Source organism: Pholis gunnellus (assembly GCF_910591455.1).
Source record: "Pholis gunnellus genome assembly, chromosome: 5".
Lineage (NCBI taxonomy): Eukaryota > Metazoa > Chordata > Actinopteri > Perciformes > Pholidae > Pholis > Pholis gunnellus.
The window spans coordinates 8678536-8697605 of NC_136531.1; the positions used below are offsets into that span (position 1 = coordinate 8678536).

Here is a 19070-nt window from a genome sequence, read left to right on the forward strand (position 1 = left end):
CTGCTTCAATCTGTATTTTTTGCCTTTAAAACGTTTTAACAAACAAAATTTTCACTGCAGTCCAAAAACATGTCTCCCGCTTGCACTAGCGGGGCACGCATCTGATTTAATGTGGTGGTGTAGCAGCAGCTAGCAGCACCATAAATTACATCTATAAAAAAAAAAATGATATTATTAAGGCTGATAGTGTCATAAAATGTGACAACAGACATTCGAAGCTTGATTGGAAAACCTCAATCAAAGCTTGAAATGTAAAATAAAATGACATTCAACAGGCCTACAGCCCTATCCATAATGTTAACTACTCCTATAGAGCGCAGAGCAAAGTCTTGGTGAGCTGGCATATGGAGAACGGGTATGCGGGTGGTCAGATCCAAGGAAAAGAGACGGCAAACTGGTTTGTGATTAAGGATTTAAAATTCACCGTTGCTGATTGAAGGGGCTCAACAAGCAGACATGCCTCTCCACCAAAAACATCACTAAATGCACAGTAGGGCGCTGATTCTATCGATTACTTTTATAACATCTTGGTTCTGATCGTAAATTAGTTACAATCCCTTTAATATCTTTGGGCTGTCGGAAAAAACAATTGGCGATCATCCCTTCAATTGTTGATATACGATCCAATCACCAAATCGGCAAGAGCCCACTGTACGTGTCCGACATTCACGCCCACATCACGCTCTGATTGGCCAGCGGTGTCACTTAAGTGAGTAAGGAGGCAGAGTTTGAACTTTTCCTCCTTCTTTATGGAACTATTTCTGTCACTTTTTATGGGAACTAAATGAGTGCAACGCCATAAATGTCTTCCAAAGGAAACCGTCTGGAAATGAATGCCGCATTATTGCGTCTCTCTCCTCTCTAAAAGGCGGCCAGCGTCTAGCTCCTCCTTCGTGTGTGGCTATTCGTTCTGTCTGAGCGTAACCTGATTTGCCTTGCGAGCTCTTGTGGGAGTCGGGACCCTCAGGCTGGGAACCACCGGCCCAGAGGGCCCAGGCTGACCAGCCACAGAGTGAGGAGCGTCACCGTGGGAAACTATGTTTCATGGAAGTGAACCAACAGTTTAAAGTCGTCAAGAGATCTAGTAATGAACTGATGTTATTTAACAAAAGTACGAAGCAACAAAATCATTCAAGCATCTGGTCAGCTCTGTGGAATAAAGCCGTTATTGGTCACATATAGTCGTTTCTGCCTAAACATGTGAAATGTATCGAGCAGTTCTTTGGAAACATCTCACAGCACTCCTCAAATTTGCCTCACTCTGCAATTATATCTATAGAACCAAAGACGTCTAACTCAGCAACAACGATAGCAATATCTGCCACTTACTGTACAAGGGACAGGTCAGAGACAGCACGCAGCTCACTTCCTCTACCGGTTATATTGTTGCCTGACATTCGATCGGGGCCGCTCTCTTTGTTTGTACTGTAATGTGATGGGAGACTCGTTTTCTATCACTCTGTCCTCTCCGATTGGACCGTGGCCATGCCGGTGGGTGAGAGATGAAAAGGAGGAGGAGTGGGAGGATACGAAGACTTTCTTAAGGGTTTAAAGCTCGCTTCACCCACTCACTGTGAACCGTTCTGTGCAGGAAATGTTTGTGAATGTGTTGCTTTGTGTAGTAGTACTACCTCTGTCATTTCAGGGATAAAATAGAAGTTTTCTAGGCAGCTTAATGAAAATATCTTCTTCCATATGGTCAATCTGTGGACCAACATTAAAGTGCAAGCAATATCTGTATTTGTCCCTCGTTCACAATAACATGTGGAAGGTCCACCGCCCACAGACGAATGCTTCTTTTACTATATTCAGGTTTTAAAGAAACTTCTTCGAATGCAGCAGCAGAGTGTTAATGGAGTCCACAGCATGAGTCGGCAGGTTGGGAGGCTGGAAGGCTTCGGAGAGGAAGCTGAGACAGGCTGACGGCTGCCTGAGTTTGTTGTTATTCTGAACACAGAGCTGAAAGTGAGCTGGTGTCTGCTGGAGACGGCAGGAAACCAGAGAGCAGACAGGGAGCCATGGGAAGGACAGAGGACAAGCTCTATCGAAAATGAGTTGAGTGAAAGGGATTCAAGACAAAGTGAGCGGCATAAAAGGAGAAAGACGACTGATAGCCTGCCACGAGTCCATGAGAGGCGGATTCAGTGGTGTGTTAATGAAGCAAAAGCCCCAAACTGCACAAGGACGTGGATGGGAGGGACCCTGTCTGGTAGTCTGGGGGATATAAAACTGAAATGAAGTGAGGAGAAGATTCACCCGGGCACTTGTTGCACATTAGAGAGACATGCTTCTGATAAGCTGAGTCATGGGCTGATTGTCAGTCACTATCTTTTTAATATCGTCCCGACAGACACATCCATTACGTCAGCACATTCAGCTAACTGCGGGCGACCTCATATCACAGAGATAGTGCAGTAGCATACGAATTAAAGTTTTAACTACATTCAAACTCTCGACGCAATGTACATTTTGAGAGCAGAAAGAAAATAATGGAATTCAACTTACCAATCATTAATGAGACGAGCTTCTGGACCTTGGAGCTTACCCCAACAACTCTGTACAGGCCTTGGTCATTAATACCTGAAAGCAATAATGAAACTGTATTTGTATTGCACTGCTCTTAATAAGGTTGCAAAGTGCTTTACAGGGAAAAGAACACACAAAGCAGACAATAAATGAAAAGACAAACAAAAACAAACAAGAATAAGAACAGAAAATTACACACACACACACACACACACACACACACACACACACACACACACACACACACACACACACACACACACACACACACACACACACACACACACACACACACACACACACACACACACACACTACAACAGCCCTGTAATTGGAAACTATACATCAGATACATGAATATGTCACTGCAATCTAACCAAGTCCAGTAAGGTAGATAACCCTTTGCATAAAGAAACGTAGAGGGGGACTAGACCAAAATTAAAAGCAAATGAATAAGAACTCTGGCGCTGCACGCTGAAAGGCATTGGTATTAGCTACAGTACAGGCTGCCTGCAGTAGCTCCCAGTCAGCCTTTTGTTTCAATACTGGAGCAAGTCTGCCCCCTCGTGTAGAGATACCACAACTGCAGCTATGCTACTATTCACCAATTCAATTTCCCCAAATGAATGACCTTCTCTCAACTGAGCTTTTCTATATTTATCTGAGGCTCACCTCTTGTCTCGATGGCGGTGACGGAGTTCTCCATAAAACTCAAACCCACATCATTCAGCTGGGCATCAACTGCCGATGGAAGAAGAAAAATATTCATAAAAAGGGGGATGAAGCATTGCGCTCATGAAACTTTATATTACTTTACAGATACAAAGTCTGGTACAGCTACATTGCTTACTTCCTCTTTCTTTAGAATACGTCGTCCCAAGATAGTATCCAGTCTAAAAAAATAAAAAAATAAAATCTTTATGGCTTTTTAAAGTTTATAAAGTATACTTGAACATTGTGATACGCAGTAAAGTGCAGGTATGTGGACGTTTATTACATTAAAAAGAACAGTTTTCTATAAGATAAACAGAATACAGTGGGGCTACACGACTCAAAGATGACACAGTGCAGGCGGCTGACTCACAGCTTCCTTCCCACCCATGGCCTGCATCCAGAACTTGTGGTCATCCTCTGACATAGCCTGTACTGTCAGCACCGTGCCCGGCCTGAAAGAGAGCCATACCACATCGGCATTAGAGGTACAGTGCAGTAAGGAACTAGTCTGTGTCAATATAAACCATCAAACGAGCTCAGCAATCTTTCAAACTAAAATAAAAAATCTCTGTCAGGGGAACTTGCACCTTTCGATTTGCACAAAATACAAATAGGAGCCCTAATAGTCATCCATGCAGGTTCATGAGACCTACTATCAAGTCACTCATCCCAATCAGATGGACTGTGTGGACTCGAATTACCAAACTAAATCTGGGGTATTGCTCTTCTATTAATACTACAGAAAGAAATAGGCAGGGCAGAGTTAAGTTGAGTGACAAAATGAGATATCTATTACAACACGGCACAGCAGGGAGTGACACATTCTCCTAGCTATGAGTGTGTGTGTGAGGGCAGCCCTCCAACACACTGCTGTCCTGCCCTCAGCGATCCAAAACACACAGAGCAGCAAGCTGAACTAGGAGTGTGGAGCTGAGATCTTTAGCAGAATGTGGAATATCACAGCAGATAATCTATGTGCTCAGCGGCCGCCATGGACAAGACACAGGAGAATATTTATATTAGAAATGTTCAACTACAAGCACCGTTATCATATCACATGTATCATGACAGTGTGTTTGAAGGCGTACCGATCGGTTATGTCAAGTTCTAAGCAGAACCTCCGGTCCAACATGTCGGTCGTTTTGCGGAAACAGGATTTGAGTGTGACAGACTCCGTCTCACCCTGAAAAACAGAGAAAGACAAAGTGGTTGAGATTTAATAAAACATGGCGTGGCATCAATAACCCACTGCTCTATGTGTTGTCGGACTACTCACAATCTTGCCACCAGATCTGTGGTCGAAGGTCACCATGTGCAGGATCTTCTGCTCTTTGACAAACGTGCTGTAGCGCTTCACCCAGCTGGAACCAAAGGGAGGTGGCCCTGGAGAAACAAGGGAGTGACACGGACATTCAACACTACTCAAAGAGTAACGATCAGTACTGCTTAACGCAGCAGCATACAGGGAAAACACCTGGAATGACAATGTGCGACAGCAAGTAGAGCCACTTAAAAAAAATATATAACTTGTTCACTTTGTCTGTATTTCTGCAGCATTTTGCAGGAGCATCATGTTGCATCAAAATGCATTTAAACCTTCATGTTTTTTCCATTATAAGGATAAAGAGAATTAGTTGTCTGTCCACAACAACCCTTTAGATAATGTCATTGACAACCCACTGGAGGCACAGAAAACATTTCACAATGTGGAAAAAACCCTCCACTTCCACACTTTTACAGGAGTTGAAAGAAAGCGGTAAAAGACCCCTTCTGACCGTGACATCGGACTATGTTTCCTCGCAACAGTGTGTGTTATGAATAAGTGTAACGTGACACCTTTGGAATGCATAGAGGTCTTACTTTTTTCTTGTACGTAGAGGTAACCTTCACAACTGATAGGGCTGGTCTGTCTGTATTCTTGGGGTGCCTCCCTGATCCTCTTCATTAGCTCGTTCACCTCTGACCGCGTGCCCTCAAATCGACTCCTTGTCTGGAGGGGGGGGAAGTAAACACACGCTCCAGGAAGTCACTTCCCGATGCTCAGTGATTAGGTAGCAAGACCTTCCTAATGAGAGGTCACGACAACTCATAATTTATGAGCTTCCCTTGGAAACGCCTTTATCTCCATGACATCGGTTGATGAAGCCAAGATAAAACTGTAATTACACTGAGGAATAAAAGGAGTTGGTAAAAGTAAATATTGGACTTGCATCCGACAGGTAGACAAAGAGGACTCCAATGGCCTTTAGCTTTAGTGGTTGTGTTAAGTAGGAAATGATCTTTAATCAGGTTCGCTACAAGAACTTGATAAGCTGATACCTGATAGCATATCATGGTTTTGTTTCACGGGCCTTTCTGCCCTTTAGATGTCAACCTTTTTGTTTATTCACTCTGGCACCCACAATGCTCAAGATGTGTTCTATTCTTTGGGTAGAACAAGAGCACACAAATTGTATACAAGCAATTGCTGTCGTGCTTATGCAAGCATAGTAAGAACACATTCCTCTTTCTTACGTTCTGAATATTGATCTGCAGTGCTCTTTTATAATGGTCAAAGTCCTTGGCGAGCTCGAAGCCCTGGTGATAAAAGGTGAAGACGGTCTGAAAGAAGGCCAGCATCTAAAAAGATCACAACACAGGTACAAACAACAAAATCACTCATTGGTTAACTTTTAACCATGCTTTTATTAATGTGAAAGACGAGCCGCGTCAGCGCTGACGAGCCACCGCGGTGAGTCACTCACCGGCTCCACACACTCAAACTTCTTCCTCTCCTGGATCTCCTGCAGTTTGCACACATAGTCCAGTGACTCCTCCTGAAAGTGCAGCTTCATGGTTTCCACCTGGGTGTCTGCCTGCGGGGGCGGAGAACACACATCGTGATGATTATAGAGACGGACAGACGCACGGAAGCGAAGAAGAAACACTGGGATCTCTGTGATACAGTGGAATTTGGCTTTGTATTCTTACAAAAGGGGACATTGAAGGTAGTTAGGTCTATATCAAATACTGTTGATGTTCAAATCAAGTGCATTTACATAACCCAAAATAACAAGTTTGTCTCGGAGGGCTGCATGATCCGTACAACATACCACACCCTCTATCCTTATACTGCCGATTCAGATAAAGAAAAGAAAGAAAAGCTACACACAAAGAAACTAAGGGGTGAACACAGAAAAGCCCCAGAATTAGTTAACATCCAAGAAAACAGTATATATATATATATATTTATTAACAGTTCACCAGTTTGCAATGTAACACCAGTAAAGCATCTATAATTGTAATTCTTGGTATACCTTCTTACTACAACACGATTACAGGCTGATATCCTTTCCTACTAAATATCAGCTGCTCATAAGTAACATTTTCTATTCACATTCACGTAGCACTGCTTTTCATAAGATACCCAAAAAACTGTGATGCAGCGTTGATGAAGTTCATGACTCTTGCGGCCGTGAATGAATCACCGATAGAACTCATTGTCGGTAACACAAGAGTCACAGAGAGCAGGACAGCCTGCAGCCATCATGTCAACAATTTCGAGTGTCCTCTCTCCGGTTGGTGTATACAACATATGGTTACGCCTTAAATGGCTACAACGACAAGAAGGCAGAAACATTGTTCAGTGAGAGGTTGCTAACTTCTCCACAGTTTGAAAATGCCCATGCTATGGTGCTGCAGCACGGATTGTTCCCCAAACCACAGCAACCAGTTTTGACCTTGTTATCACGGCACAAGTGAGCACACATTTCCTTTCCCAACAAGCCAGGAAAACTGTTGCTGCGAGGCATGTTAGTGGAAACTCGCACGGTCCAACAGGCTTTGCAGCGAGGCTCCCCCCCCCACGGCACCAAAGGCAAAAAAACAAAAAAAACAACAGGGGTTCTCAAACTACACAAAATACCCGTTTTGCTGTCTTTATGAACCGCTATATTCTGCATTTTACAAATGTGTCAGGAGAGTTCAGGCAGGGATAAATACCTCTTGTAGCTGTGGCTCTTTCTTCTTTGCTGACATATTCAGAAGCTTCTCCAGAGAGCTGTAGTACTTCTCCGTTTCTTTCTCATACCTCTTTCTTTCCGCCTTCAGAAGGAATAGAAGGAGAACAAAATACTAAATTATTCTTGGGTACAAAGGAATCAAAGCTGTGTGTGCAGTAAAATGATATGCTATTAGCATCCAGCTGTAAAATCTTTCTTTTTTTAAACATATTTTTTGTAATCATTAGGGTACACACATATCAACTAAGCGCTTCAACATATTTTGGGAAGAGAAACCATCATACATTACCCTTACTGTACCAAGATGGTCTTTCCTGAACTTCTCCAGAGGTTTCATTAAGGTTTCTGTGATGTTTTTCATCTAGACAGACACCATCACAAAGCCTTCATTATTGCTCAACTTAGTGACAAACCCCATTGATGTTTCATGTGACACAACATTTTCCAGTATTAAGAGTCTGATGACTCCAGTGAAGGTTGGCTAGTAGTAAATTGCATAACTGCAATGACACTCGTATTATTCTACAAGTATCTAATTAACTCCGTTTTTTTCCCTTCCTCCGGTGCTTCTGCTGTGCCTGCTGTAGGACATGTCTGTGCCTGCATGCCCATCCTGCTTCTCCTTACTTTGCACTGTGATGTCATCCCACTATGATAAGCAGTGCTGAGCCGAGCATTACGGCCTGAGCCAGGCGCTAAAACAGTCATCTCAGTCAGCTCCTGATGATGGGCCCACTCCCTAACCTCAGACAGACAGACATTACAACAGAGCGGCTGTTCATAGAAAGAGTCGCAAGCGCAACATTGTGCATCCCGGTCCAGAGAAGTGGAATGTTTTAGATTTTTTTTCTTTTGAAAGTATATTTCCAAACTATCACTGGCCATCAGTCGTCAAATGAGGAGCTTTGACAAAGTAGATCTATTAGGTTTTAACACTTTTAACACTTCAGGGCAGCAGTTTATAACCCGCTGTAACCATTGAAATTACAGATCCTTTAGGAGTATTGTACCTTCTTCCACGTGGGGATTTTTGTGATTTATAAATTAGCAACTTTAACGGCGCTGCCTGATGCAGAAACCAGTTTTATGGTGGTGTGTCATAAAGGGCTGTATTGCTGTGGACCTTGGTGCAGAAGCTTATGTGAATCTTTCTCGGTATTTAAAGCTTGGCTGTGATAAAGTGGATCCTGTCCTCTCGGCAGCCACTCCCCAGGCAAGCAGTGCGACAGTGGCGGTAAGACAAGCAGGACTGTTTGAACACTATCAACACATATCCACCCACCGGGGAACTGGTTGCTCTGCCTGCTGGATGCAGCGGTTGTTACTGTACGTCAGAGAAAATTATATTACGAGTGCCGGTCTGGTTCTCTGGCGGATGACCGAGTTCGACATTAATAGATGCAAGTACCAAATAAGGGCAGTAATAGGTGTAGGCTGGTTGGAAATGCACACAGTGCAAGCATACCCAGCACACATGCGCGCACATGCACACACACACACACACACACAGGTATTTCCCCTGGCGTTCCAGCAGGTTCTGACTGGTTTGTCTCACCATCAGCTCTCTTTGGTCTTCGAGGTTCTTGAGGAATGAGGAAAACTCTTGCAAAGATTCATCTGAAGAAAGAAAAAAAGAAAGAAAAATCAAACTGAATGCAATCTCTCTGCCTCACTCTCTCTCTCTCTCTGTCTTACACACACAAGCAGCTTAAAATACTCTGTGATTAACAGCTGTTCCCACCACAGTTACACACACACACACACACACAAAAGATGCTCTTAATTTGCTGGTAGAGAAAAAGAACAGTGCAAGTCTGCGTGGTGGTAACGGAACTAGCGGTTAGTTTCCATCACGTGAGGAGACAAAGTTGTGGTTTGTGATTTGGGGCGATACAAAATAAATTGAATTAAAAGACCCACACTTACCGATGCATTTCTCATCATCGGTCTTCGCATCGCCGATGTACTCAAACTGAAACTCTCCCAGGCAATGGGCAAACTTTCGCTGTGCCATCCCAAGCTCTGAAAGAAAACGTCAAACATGGCAAAATAAAATAAAAGCTGAGCATTTAAAAAGGAGGCAGAATGCTTTATATGATTTGTACTGTATGTTGATAACACAATATCAGCCATCATGAAGAGTAGGCCTGCTGCAGCACACAGTTAACCACTTTGCAAATATCCTGTTTGTCTGCAGTCGGCTGCATCCTGTTGCACATCGAGCCCCGGCGTATCAGGAGGGTAGTTACCTCAGGTTAGCAAACGCCAAGAGAGCAAACTCTACTTAATCATCGCTGTATCATCACTGTCACAACTTACACAAATAAAGAGGGAAGAAATAGTATGACGATACCAACGTATTACCCAAATGCTGGATAGTAGAGTTGTTCAATATAGGCAAAATATCATGTTTATTTTTGAGATGTCAAGATATTTGATAGTATTTAGCTTTTACAGCTTAAGTAACAGAAACAAAATGTAATGTCAGTCAGTTAGGCCTTCCTTAAATAAAACTACCACTACATTAGTAACATGTTTGGGCTTTTACTGAAGCAAAGTCTATTCTTATTTGGTTTATACCACACATCCCTATGTATTGCCAGTGCAATATGTAATTTGATGTGTGTAAATGAACATCTATACCAATGATGACATGCAAAATACAATTGCATTGCATTTGTAGTATCAGTAAACCTCATATGACAGTGTGTTGTCCAGCCCTAATACACGAAAAACAGTATAAATCCTCCATTAATCACAACGCTAAGCAACACATCTCTCATGAAAGACCCTCATGCCGTTACAAGTTGTTCGGAGACTCGGCCGATTTCGAATCCAACTAGGGCTCAAAATCTACAGGATAGAAAATAAATTTACATCCATTTAGGCGAGCCCTTAGATGGGCGACTACTCTCCAAAAAGCACACACGGCCATGTAAACCCTGCATAAAAGCTCAGAATGTCGCATTAAACGATATTTATGATTTTGAGAGGTGGATCCATGCTGTTTAAGTTCACCCTCCACAACACCCATTGCACACCAGCAAACACAACAAACCAAATCTATTTCCAAACAGTGAAGAGATTCCCCGAGGTGGAATCTCTGACCCATGGCCGTCCCCGAGGGAAGCATGACAGAATGCAGCGAGGGTATTTTAAGACTGGAGCTGTGAGCGGTGCACCGAGGAAGCAGCGTCATCACATTGGGCAGATAGCTGGGACTCTACGGGGAACAATCAACTCACATCTACACCGCCGAGTAGGGCTCGGGCTCTGCTATCATCTGGTACGGCTCATGAGCTGCAACTAATGATTATATCTCGAACAGAGTCCTTTCCTTGGGAGTTTTGTTCTCTAGTCTTTGACAGAATCCTTAAAAGAAGCATAAATCTCATCGGTAAACTACGTTGTTTTGCTGTTCAACCAACAAAGATCCCCAACTGGGTTTAGAGTGGGGATGTTGTAGTAACATGGGATGCATCTTGGTCAACAAGGCCACACATTACACCTTGAAACAGTTTTGATATCGATGACTCAGGCTTTGCTTAACAGCTGGGGCCATCCAATACCTTTACAAATAAGGTACTTTTTTGTAGTATAGCAATATATACAAAACATACAATCCTTTTTAATTCATTTATTTGAGCTATGTCTTGTTCATTTCTATCCCTGTCTCGCCTGCTGCTTACACACACACACACTCTCCAGGTTCTTCAGGAGTAGTGTGTGTGTGTGTGTGTGTGTGTGTGTGTGTGTGTGTGTGTGTGTGTGTGTGTGTGTGTGTGTGTGTGTGTGTACACATGCTGTGGATTAAATCTACAGCCTAACCATGTGAGAGGTGTTGGACAGTGTCTGCCTGAGCCTGGCACAAGAAGAGCAAAGCTTCTGCCTCAACGATTTGTTTCAAAACAGCTTCAGCTCAATCTCACATCTTGACAATCCCAAAAGCACACGAGGAAATATGGGCAAGCAAACACCTGTGGTTGAAGGGATGCAAAGCAGACAATGGGACCGCTCGAGTATTACAGCGTCTACAACTGTTTGTTCTTTGAGTAGGTCTTAATATAGCACTTGGAGGAAATGTTCCTTCTTTACTTATGGGTGAGGTAATTGTTGTTTTCAAGAAATGTAAAGTTTAAACTGACGCACTATTAAAACTAGAAATCACATAAGAGCTTTTGCACGGGAATGTAGTTAATACACTAATGAAAGTATGCAAAACAAAAGTATTCATAACTTGTTTATTGGTCCTAATAACTCATTTCTTGGCTCGTGAACTTGTGCAAGACACCGCACAGACGTTACTTCAGATAATGAATCAAGAGTGGAGAGCTTCTACGTGTGTCCTTTCCTCAGATACCACAGAGACACGGCCTCTGCACAAGAAACACCAAGAGACACACAGTCTCAGGCACCACTTTAACGACAGTATTGCAGTGACGTTTTTAAGAGGGAGCTGTATTATGGGATGCCTTGTTATTATCATCTTATAATCAGATGAATTAATTCGACGATAGCTGAGAGGAGAAAAGTTAGATTATAAACTTGTGTCAACCACACCAAATCATTGTGGAGCTCATATTAGCGACACACTGCTATGTCATGTTTCAAAGCTCGTCATGTTTCTGCCACAGAGGTGACTTCTAGCTGGTGTAAACACAACCTGGTGAACGGCTACGCCGGGAGGATTTAAGTGCGGGTTACGGGCGTTATTTTCAAAATAAAGGTACGGCCGCTATAAGCCTGCAAGGTCATTCTTTTTGGGAGCAAACACGTACTATATTGAACATTGCAATTTTCTTTGAAGTGACTGTACAATCTAGATGGAATCCAAACCACACAGACGGCTAAAACCCAGACCACGGTGTGCACGTCCATAAAAGGTGATTCTGGTCACTCTAGTGTAGGCAATAGTCCCAAGTAGGGTTGGGTACCGAAACCCGGTGCCAATATGGAACCGGTACTTATACGACCGATACCTACCGGACCGAAACGCAACGCAGATTTCGGTGCTTCTTTTCGGTGCCTGAGCCGATTGAAATACTTTTTTTTTAACACTACTCTGATGACTCCGTCCTGGCAGCAGGCAACGATAGCTACCGTTTGTATAGCTACAGCAGCTAGCTAGCCATCAACCTTTTAACAGAGAAAATGCCGAAAGGTAAACGGTCAAAAGTGTGTCTGTTTTTATTTTGAAAGTTCATTGCTCACTGGCAGCGGTGGAGGAATGGAGACTACTGGACATCGCTGCGGTAAAGTTAGCAGACACTCAGGTCTCCGTGGTCAACTCAGCAGACACTTAGATGTTAGTGACCTATACGCTGAAATTCACGGTAAACGCATTCAAACGGCACAGATCGGGAGCGAGCGAAGGACTTTGAAAGTTAGCGGAAAGATTTAACGTGAGACAACATCCGGTTTCTTCAGAGGAACATCCGATTTTCAGAATAAGATGCCAACAAAGTATGAATTAAATTCACATTAAGTATAAAACATGCTACCTGCATCTCGTGAGTTAAAGGGAAAATACACCTACATTGTGCGTAAGTGTGTCTTTATTCTTTGATCGCTGGGTAACCATCATCACCTCTGAGTTACAGCATTATATTGATGAACAGTAGAGCTGCATTCACATGCTCTGTCATGAAGACGACACACATTTAGATGAAACGTGCTGAAACATTGTATTCCTGTTGCACAGCAGTGGAACGTTTCACATGAAGTCACACACTGAGCACAGATAGTGAAGAGATATAACTGCTACTGTGTAAAGGGAATACTGCTGTTAAAAAGAACCTTATTTGTTTAAAGTGTTTGCAAACCAAATGTTATTGCACTTTTGTTCATATAGCAGTACTTTTAAAATAAAAGTGCACAATACACTACCTTTGAATTAATTATTGAACTTTGCCATAACAATGAGATTAATCGCAAAAATTCCATGCGATTAAAAATTGTAATCGTTGCCCAGCACTAATATGTATAGTATACTTTAAACAGTTAAATATATTGTTAAATTTGACTTGGCAATAAAAAAAGTATCGGTTCAGGCACCGTTTAGGCACCGGTATCGTTTTAAAAGTATCGTTTTAGCACCGGTATCGGAAAAAACCCAAACGATACCCATCCCTAGTCCCAAGCAGCACATGCAGTGACTGCAGACCATACAAACAACCCTATATTAGTATGGTCTATCGCGGAGTCTATAATCCAGTTAGCAGGGTGGAGACAAGACTTATTTTTCATTAATTCTAGCATCTTATACCCCTCCTAAATTTAAATTTGGTAGGCTGCATTAATGGATGCATGACCTAAGGCCTCTAGCGCTGACTGCACCACTATGAACACATTTCACCACCGTTTGTGTTTTTACTGTCCACAATACTTGAGTGGTAGGAATCTGGCAAACACTGACCACACCCTTCACCACCAATAAAGCCCTGTTCAGTGCCCTTTTTTTAAAAACAAATATCCACTTTTTTACTTCCTGTTTCAGCATGAAAACACTGTAGCTTTATCAGAATGGAAACCTCCACATAACAGGTGTTATTAGTGGTAACAGCATATTCAAACAAATACACTTTTAAGCAAACCCTGTATTAAACTCATTTTATAGCTCACCGCGTTAGTGGTGAGAAACTCAAAACCTCCTCACCCTGCTGACTGCTAGAGCTCCTTTAGACACTTTTGGCCTCATGGCAGAGGTTGAGCCACATAATACTAACAGCTTCCTTAAAGCTGAATTAATCAATAATGGTATAAAACCGTTGGATCAGACGTCTTCATGCAATGTGAGAGGAGTCCCTTGAAGTGAGGAACCCACAGAGAATAATCACCAGCTCCACGGAGCATCTTAGCGTCTCTGAGCACAGTATTTGTTTTGGTTAACGTCCTCTACAATCATCTGCGTTGTTTCCAGTCACAGCTGCTAAACATTTTGGAGAATTTAGACATTAAAGACACAGATTTGTTGGAGCTGAAAACAGCTAAAAAGAAGGGGGCATGTTGGACTTACAGTTGTTGGGTGGCCAGAAACACGACTCCAAATAAATACCAATGTTGCTCAGTGGCTGTTTGATGTGTAATTAGGCAACCGTTTAGTAAATCTTGTTGTTTTCCATCACTATACCCCATCATAGTGACATCCTTTAGAAAATATAACATTTACTTTAATTGCTGGAACTCAATAGTCTTTGTTTGCCCCTCTAATGATCCTTATATCCAGAGCAACCAGGTTTCTGCAGTCTGCGGCTCTCTGTGCTTTGAAGTAGTCTGCCAGAGGAATGTGAGGAAGATGAGTGTATCATCTCTTAAACCCCTGCTTTTATATATATATAAAAAAATATATATTTTAGAGGCTGTACATTTTATCTTTTGCTTCTACTGTGTCTCTACTACTCGTGTCATTTCTAGTGATTTTGGTTCTGCTTTTGTTTGGCTTTGTTTGAAATATTTACTTTTACATCGAAGAAGAAGCTTCAACTCCAATGTGTTTATGTTAGAGCATCATCATCATCATCAATTCTCACCCTCCTCCTCCTCTATTAGCCAGACGGGTAATGAGTGACCTTCATGGAATCACTGTTAGTCAACTGCAGAGCTCAAATGATCAGAACACACATGAATGTAGAGTGGAAAGGCTACGCCCTCCCCCAGATAGTAAAAACATGTTTTGGCAACATTACACTGAACCTTGGCGCACCTTAACAAGGCCTCAACACATTGCATTGTGTCTGATGTAAAGTCAGGGCAGTATCCACCCGCTCTGTGTTGTGAAAGATAATCAACAGCTGACGGTATTATGCCATTCAGAAACGCTTCAAGGTGTGATAAGAGTCCTTCAATGTTTCACTGCAGAGCATAATAAATGCATGAATTTAATAAGGTTTTTGAATGTTGCATTGCTTCATTGTATCATACTGTGTTTTCTTTTTTTCATACATTTGACTATTGCACGTTATGATAATCTTCAGCACATCTCAGCAAAAGGCTCGGGTCACTGTGGACAATTAGTGTTCTCAAAGAACAGTGATGTCAAGGGATAGATTTGCGAGCTCTTTATTGGAGCCATATGCGAGCGTGGTGCACTGATCACACCCATCCACAATGTGATTACACAGGCTGTAATGCATGTTCAACTCACTGCAGGGTGGACACTTAATATGAGAATATATGAGGCCAAGCTGTGTGGACTTCATTACATAAAGCATGAAGAATGAATGGTATCCGGTTACATGACGCTCCGGAGTTAATCGACGGCAGGCAACATTCAGAGAAGGGAGGAAAAAAACAAAAAGACAGCCGCAGCTTTCTTGTTCCTGTGCAGCGTCAATGGAAGTTAAAACAGCATTGATCAACTGGATACATTCAGCAGAGCGATAAACAAAAGTGTTGGATGAGAGGCCTGCATAACAGATTGAGATGATAGCTGGTGTCCTGGAGGAAAGAAGTATCACAAGATAGAAACACACCACACACACACACACACACACACACACACACACACACACTAGGGCACACACATCTTTCCCTTCCCCTGCTTTTTGCCTTTTAAAGGAAGGCATTTCAGAGCAAACCTGGGAACTGTCAGACTTGGCTAGTTTCTCTGCAGAAAGCCAGAGATCTCAGTCTACTGGCTTCACACAGAGCCAGCCGTACATCTATCTGATGTTACAGGCCAGATTGTTCTGTGAACATGAAAACAAATGCCTACTTTATATATAATATAATATATATAAACATTGTTCAGAGGAGGTGGGAAGATGACACAATGTGGGAGGGCTTTGGTTACTATGGAGCACCACACACCAAAGCAGAGACTGCCAAAACAAGACAGCAACAAGGTTAAACAAATAAATACAAGTGTGTCAAACAATCCTAGACACTCACTTCATAGCTTTTAGTTTAGTTGTAACATTCTAAAGCTAGTAAGTGCACCTTAGAGTTAAGATCAACACTACCCTTTTAGTTAAATCCATCTATTACTTGTAATAGTAAAGTACGTCCTGGACAGGCTGCAGGACTGACACATAGACATTCACACCTACTACAGGCCAGGGTTGTAATGAGCTAAACCGAGACCAAGTCATGAGCAAGACCAGATTGTATAAAGACCGAGACAAGACCAAGACTCTGAGGGGCTTGAGACTGAGTCAAGACCAAGACCAGACTTAGTGAGAGTCCCACGTTGCATGACACACTTACGTTTAAATGTGGAACATGCAAACCCGAGGCGCTCCTCAAACTGATCCGAAAGATCCACATTCGCATAAAACCACCCACAGAAAATGAATATCCGTTCACCTCTTGTACTGCCATATATACTGTGTGTATAAATATAAAGTGTACTATGAGGAATATCTGAGAAACGTCTGGATAAAATAATCAAAAAGGCATTGCTGAAGTGGATATGTTTAACTCATTATTTACACATAATTACAGGTTCCAAAACCTTTGATTCAGCTGTAATTTAAATAGGCACTGACTTGGGATGACTACAGGAAACTGCTTCTCAAACAAGGACTGGCTTGCCACTCTGTCTGTGTGTTTTCCTAAAATGCGTCCAACGTAAAGTAGTAGTTTGTTTTTACTGTGAATGAATGTGACCCCCCCATGCTGCTGTGGGATTAAGCTTTACATGCAATATAAAAATATTCACGTCCGTCTGTCTCTTCCAACATTGTTTCCTTTATTACAATCGTGCTGCAAAACGTCACATGCAGCACATTTGAGTATGAAAGTGTTCTTTCCACATATTAACAATTACCATAAACTATCTGAACTTGTTTTCCACTTAACGTCTCTCAAAGCAGGAAACGTAAAATGACATGTTCTGCCTGCTTCAGAAGTTTCTTCCAAAAACAAAGCAGAAAAGGTATGCGGCAGTCAGAGTTCAGCTGCTGAAGATGTCCACAGTGTATTCATTGGCGCCTGCTGCCGGGATGTTTGTTATGATTCCTACGGTCTCATCAGATGTGCCACTTAGGTCACAGCGTGCCTGGTCCGGCGTTTACATACTGCGCCTTTCCACAGTCCTTCCTGTTCCATACTCCCATCTTTTCCAGTCCCAATCCCTGCTCCACACTCGCCTCCCACCTTTTGCCCTGAACAAGGCCCGCCCGCCCCCCAGATCCCTACCCACAAAGCATGCATTACTTCATTCATGACTTCCTGATCCTCAAAACAAGTCTGTAGGGCGAGGCTGCGCTGAGCAGTATCCTGTCAATAATGATAAATTGGCTAATCAAAGATATATCAGCACCTGTTGGCAACAGGTTTCAGTTCATGATGTAACCAGAGTGCTTGAAATAGTTCTCAACACTTTGTTTGCACCAAAAAAGGAGCCCCCCCCCCCCCCCAAAAAAAAGTGGAGCGGTGCTATCAAGCATTCGTTTTCATAGTAGGTCTTGTGCTCTCTGGAATGAGAGATGAATAAAGAAAGCCTTCCTCCCACATCACTTCACCTCGTCTTGTGCTAATGCGGCTTTAATGAAAGATTGTGATGTGGCTCTTTTGGCAGATTCAGTAATGTGATTACAGAGAGAGAGCAGCAGTGAGCCAAAGCACACCATGGCAGGCTGCTCTTAAACCTGTCTGCCAATGAAACAAAAGGACCTTCACATGGCTGGGTTTGTGGAAAATATAAATATACATATAAATCGTATTGCTTTATGAGCCAAATGGTCAATTCACCAGAGGAAGTCCAGCTGTGGGAATGACTATGATTGACCTTACTGCAAAAACTCAGTCCAACTTCACTTGTCCAATGATTGCGTCAATAACAGAACACGCACTAAACCCTGTGATACGGTAGAAGAAACTCAGAAACGGAGAGCTGACGTTTTTCGTACACAAATGAGATATCGATGCGTTTGCTGAGGACAACAGCAAGGGGTGATTGGGAGGGTACAGACAGGACACAGTTCCTGTGAAGGAAACCCTCTGAAACAGAAGCACATGTGCATGCTGCTCCTCTTGTGGGCACTTCCATGTCACGGCTCTCTGGCCCAGGGCCCCGCTGGAAGGTTTCCTCTCCGAACCCAAGGTCTTTCCGTAGTGGGACATCCTCCCAGTCACTGACAGGCCGAGGGGGGAATGGGATGTGGAGATCAACAACTGTCTCTGACAGGCCAACCAGCAGATCATTCTGAGGTCAAACGTAAAGTAGTAGAGCATTATATACAGAATAAAACACTTTTACTGTAAGTTTGTAAGCAAGACTAATGCTAGATCAGCACTGCAGTGTCAGATCGTATGGTGTGACCATTGTATACAGAGAAGATCACATCGCTTAGCGTCCACAAATCAACTCCACTTATCAAAAACAACTGTCTGAGCTTCAAAGCATGCAAACCACAAACAAGGCAGATTCAGAAGGAAAAGAAAACGTCCGGGCTTATTCAGTATGATCTCTACCAACCAAACACAGGACGAGGTTATCAGACTCATGTTCCACTAATAAGAGCAAAGCAGGAGGGGAGCTCTGAAAAAAAATCGGATGAATCTATTGATGCAGATTATATTTCTGTTGGTTAACTTATTGTTTCAGTGTTATCATTCAAACACAGACGGTTGACGGCTCAGTTTGGATTTATCAGCCTCACCTTAACTTAACTATCAAGGCAGGAAACGCCCTTTGTAAAAAAAGTAGTGTACGTTTTTTTTTTACTTCTGGACCACATCGAATGCAGCCAGCCCATGTATTTCTGCTGTGGCAGTTGGATAAGGTTTAAGTTTCTCTACTACTGCTATTTGAGTAAACACCTTCATGATTACAGTTATCAAAGAATGTCAAAAACAGTCATTTGGCATAAGAAGGGAGAAGGGACG

At 42.6% G+C, this 19070-nt stretch overlaps 1 protein-coding gene across 3 annotated transcripts in view; it reads right to left on the bottom strand.

Moving 5' to 3' along the window:
• The window catches only part of arhgap10 (Rho GTPase activating protein 10), a 46976-nt gene that overhangs the window by 25314 nt on the left and 2592 nt on the right, over window positions 1-19070 (bottom strand). For 2 of the 3 annotated variants that reach the window (XM_079159401.1, XM_079159399.1), the window contains exons 2-14: window positions 9168-9263; window positions 8797-8858; window positions 7531-7602; window positions 7222-7323; window positions 5985-6095; window positions 5755-5859; window positions 5101-5230; window positions 4517-4623; window positions 4329-4423; window positions 3611-3692; window positions 3377-3419; window positions 3199-3267; window positions 2506-2580 (exon numbers count right to left, since the gene is read on the bottom strand). In XM_079159401.1, the coding sequence (XP_079015527.1) occupies window positions 2506-2580; window positions 3199-3267; window positions 3377-3419; window positions 3611-3692; window positions 4329-4423; window positions 4517-4623; window positions 5101-5230; window positions 5755-5859; window positions 5985-6095; window positions 7222-7323; window positions 7531-7602; window positions 8797-8858; window positions 9168-9263 (1149 nt within the window). Of the gene's footprint in view, window positions 1-2505; window positions 2581-3198; window positions 3268-3376; window positions 3420-3610; window positions 3693-4328; window positions 4424-4516; window positions 4624-5100; window positions 5231-5754; window positions 5860-5984; window positions 6096-7221; window positions 7324-7530; window positions 7603-7868; window positions 8771-8796; window positions 8859-9167; window positions 9264-19070 lie in introns of those variants that run through there. The other variant, XM_079159400.1, reaches the window with a different exon arrangement.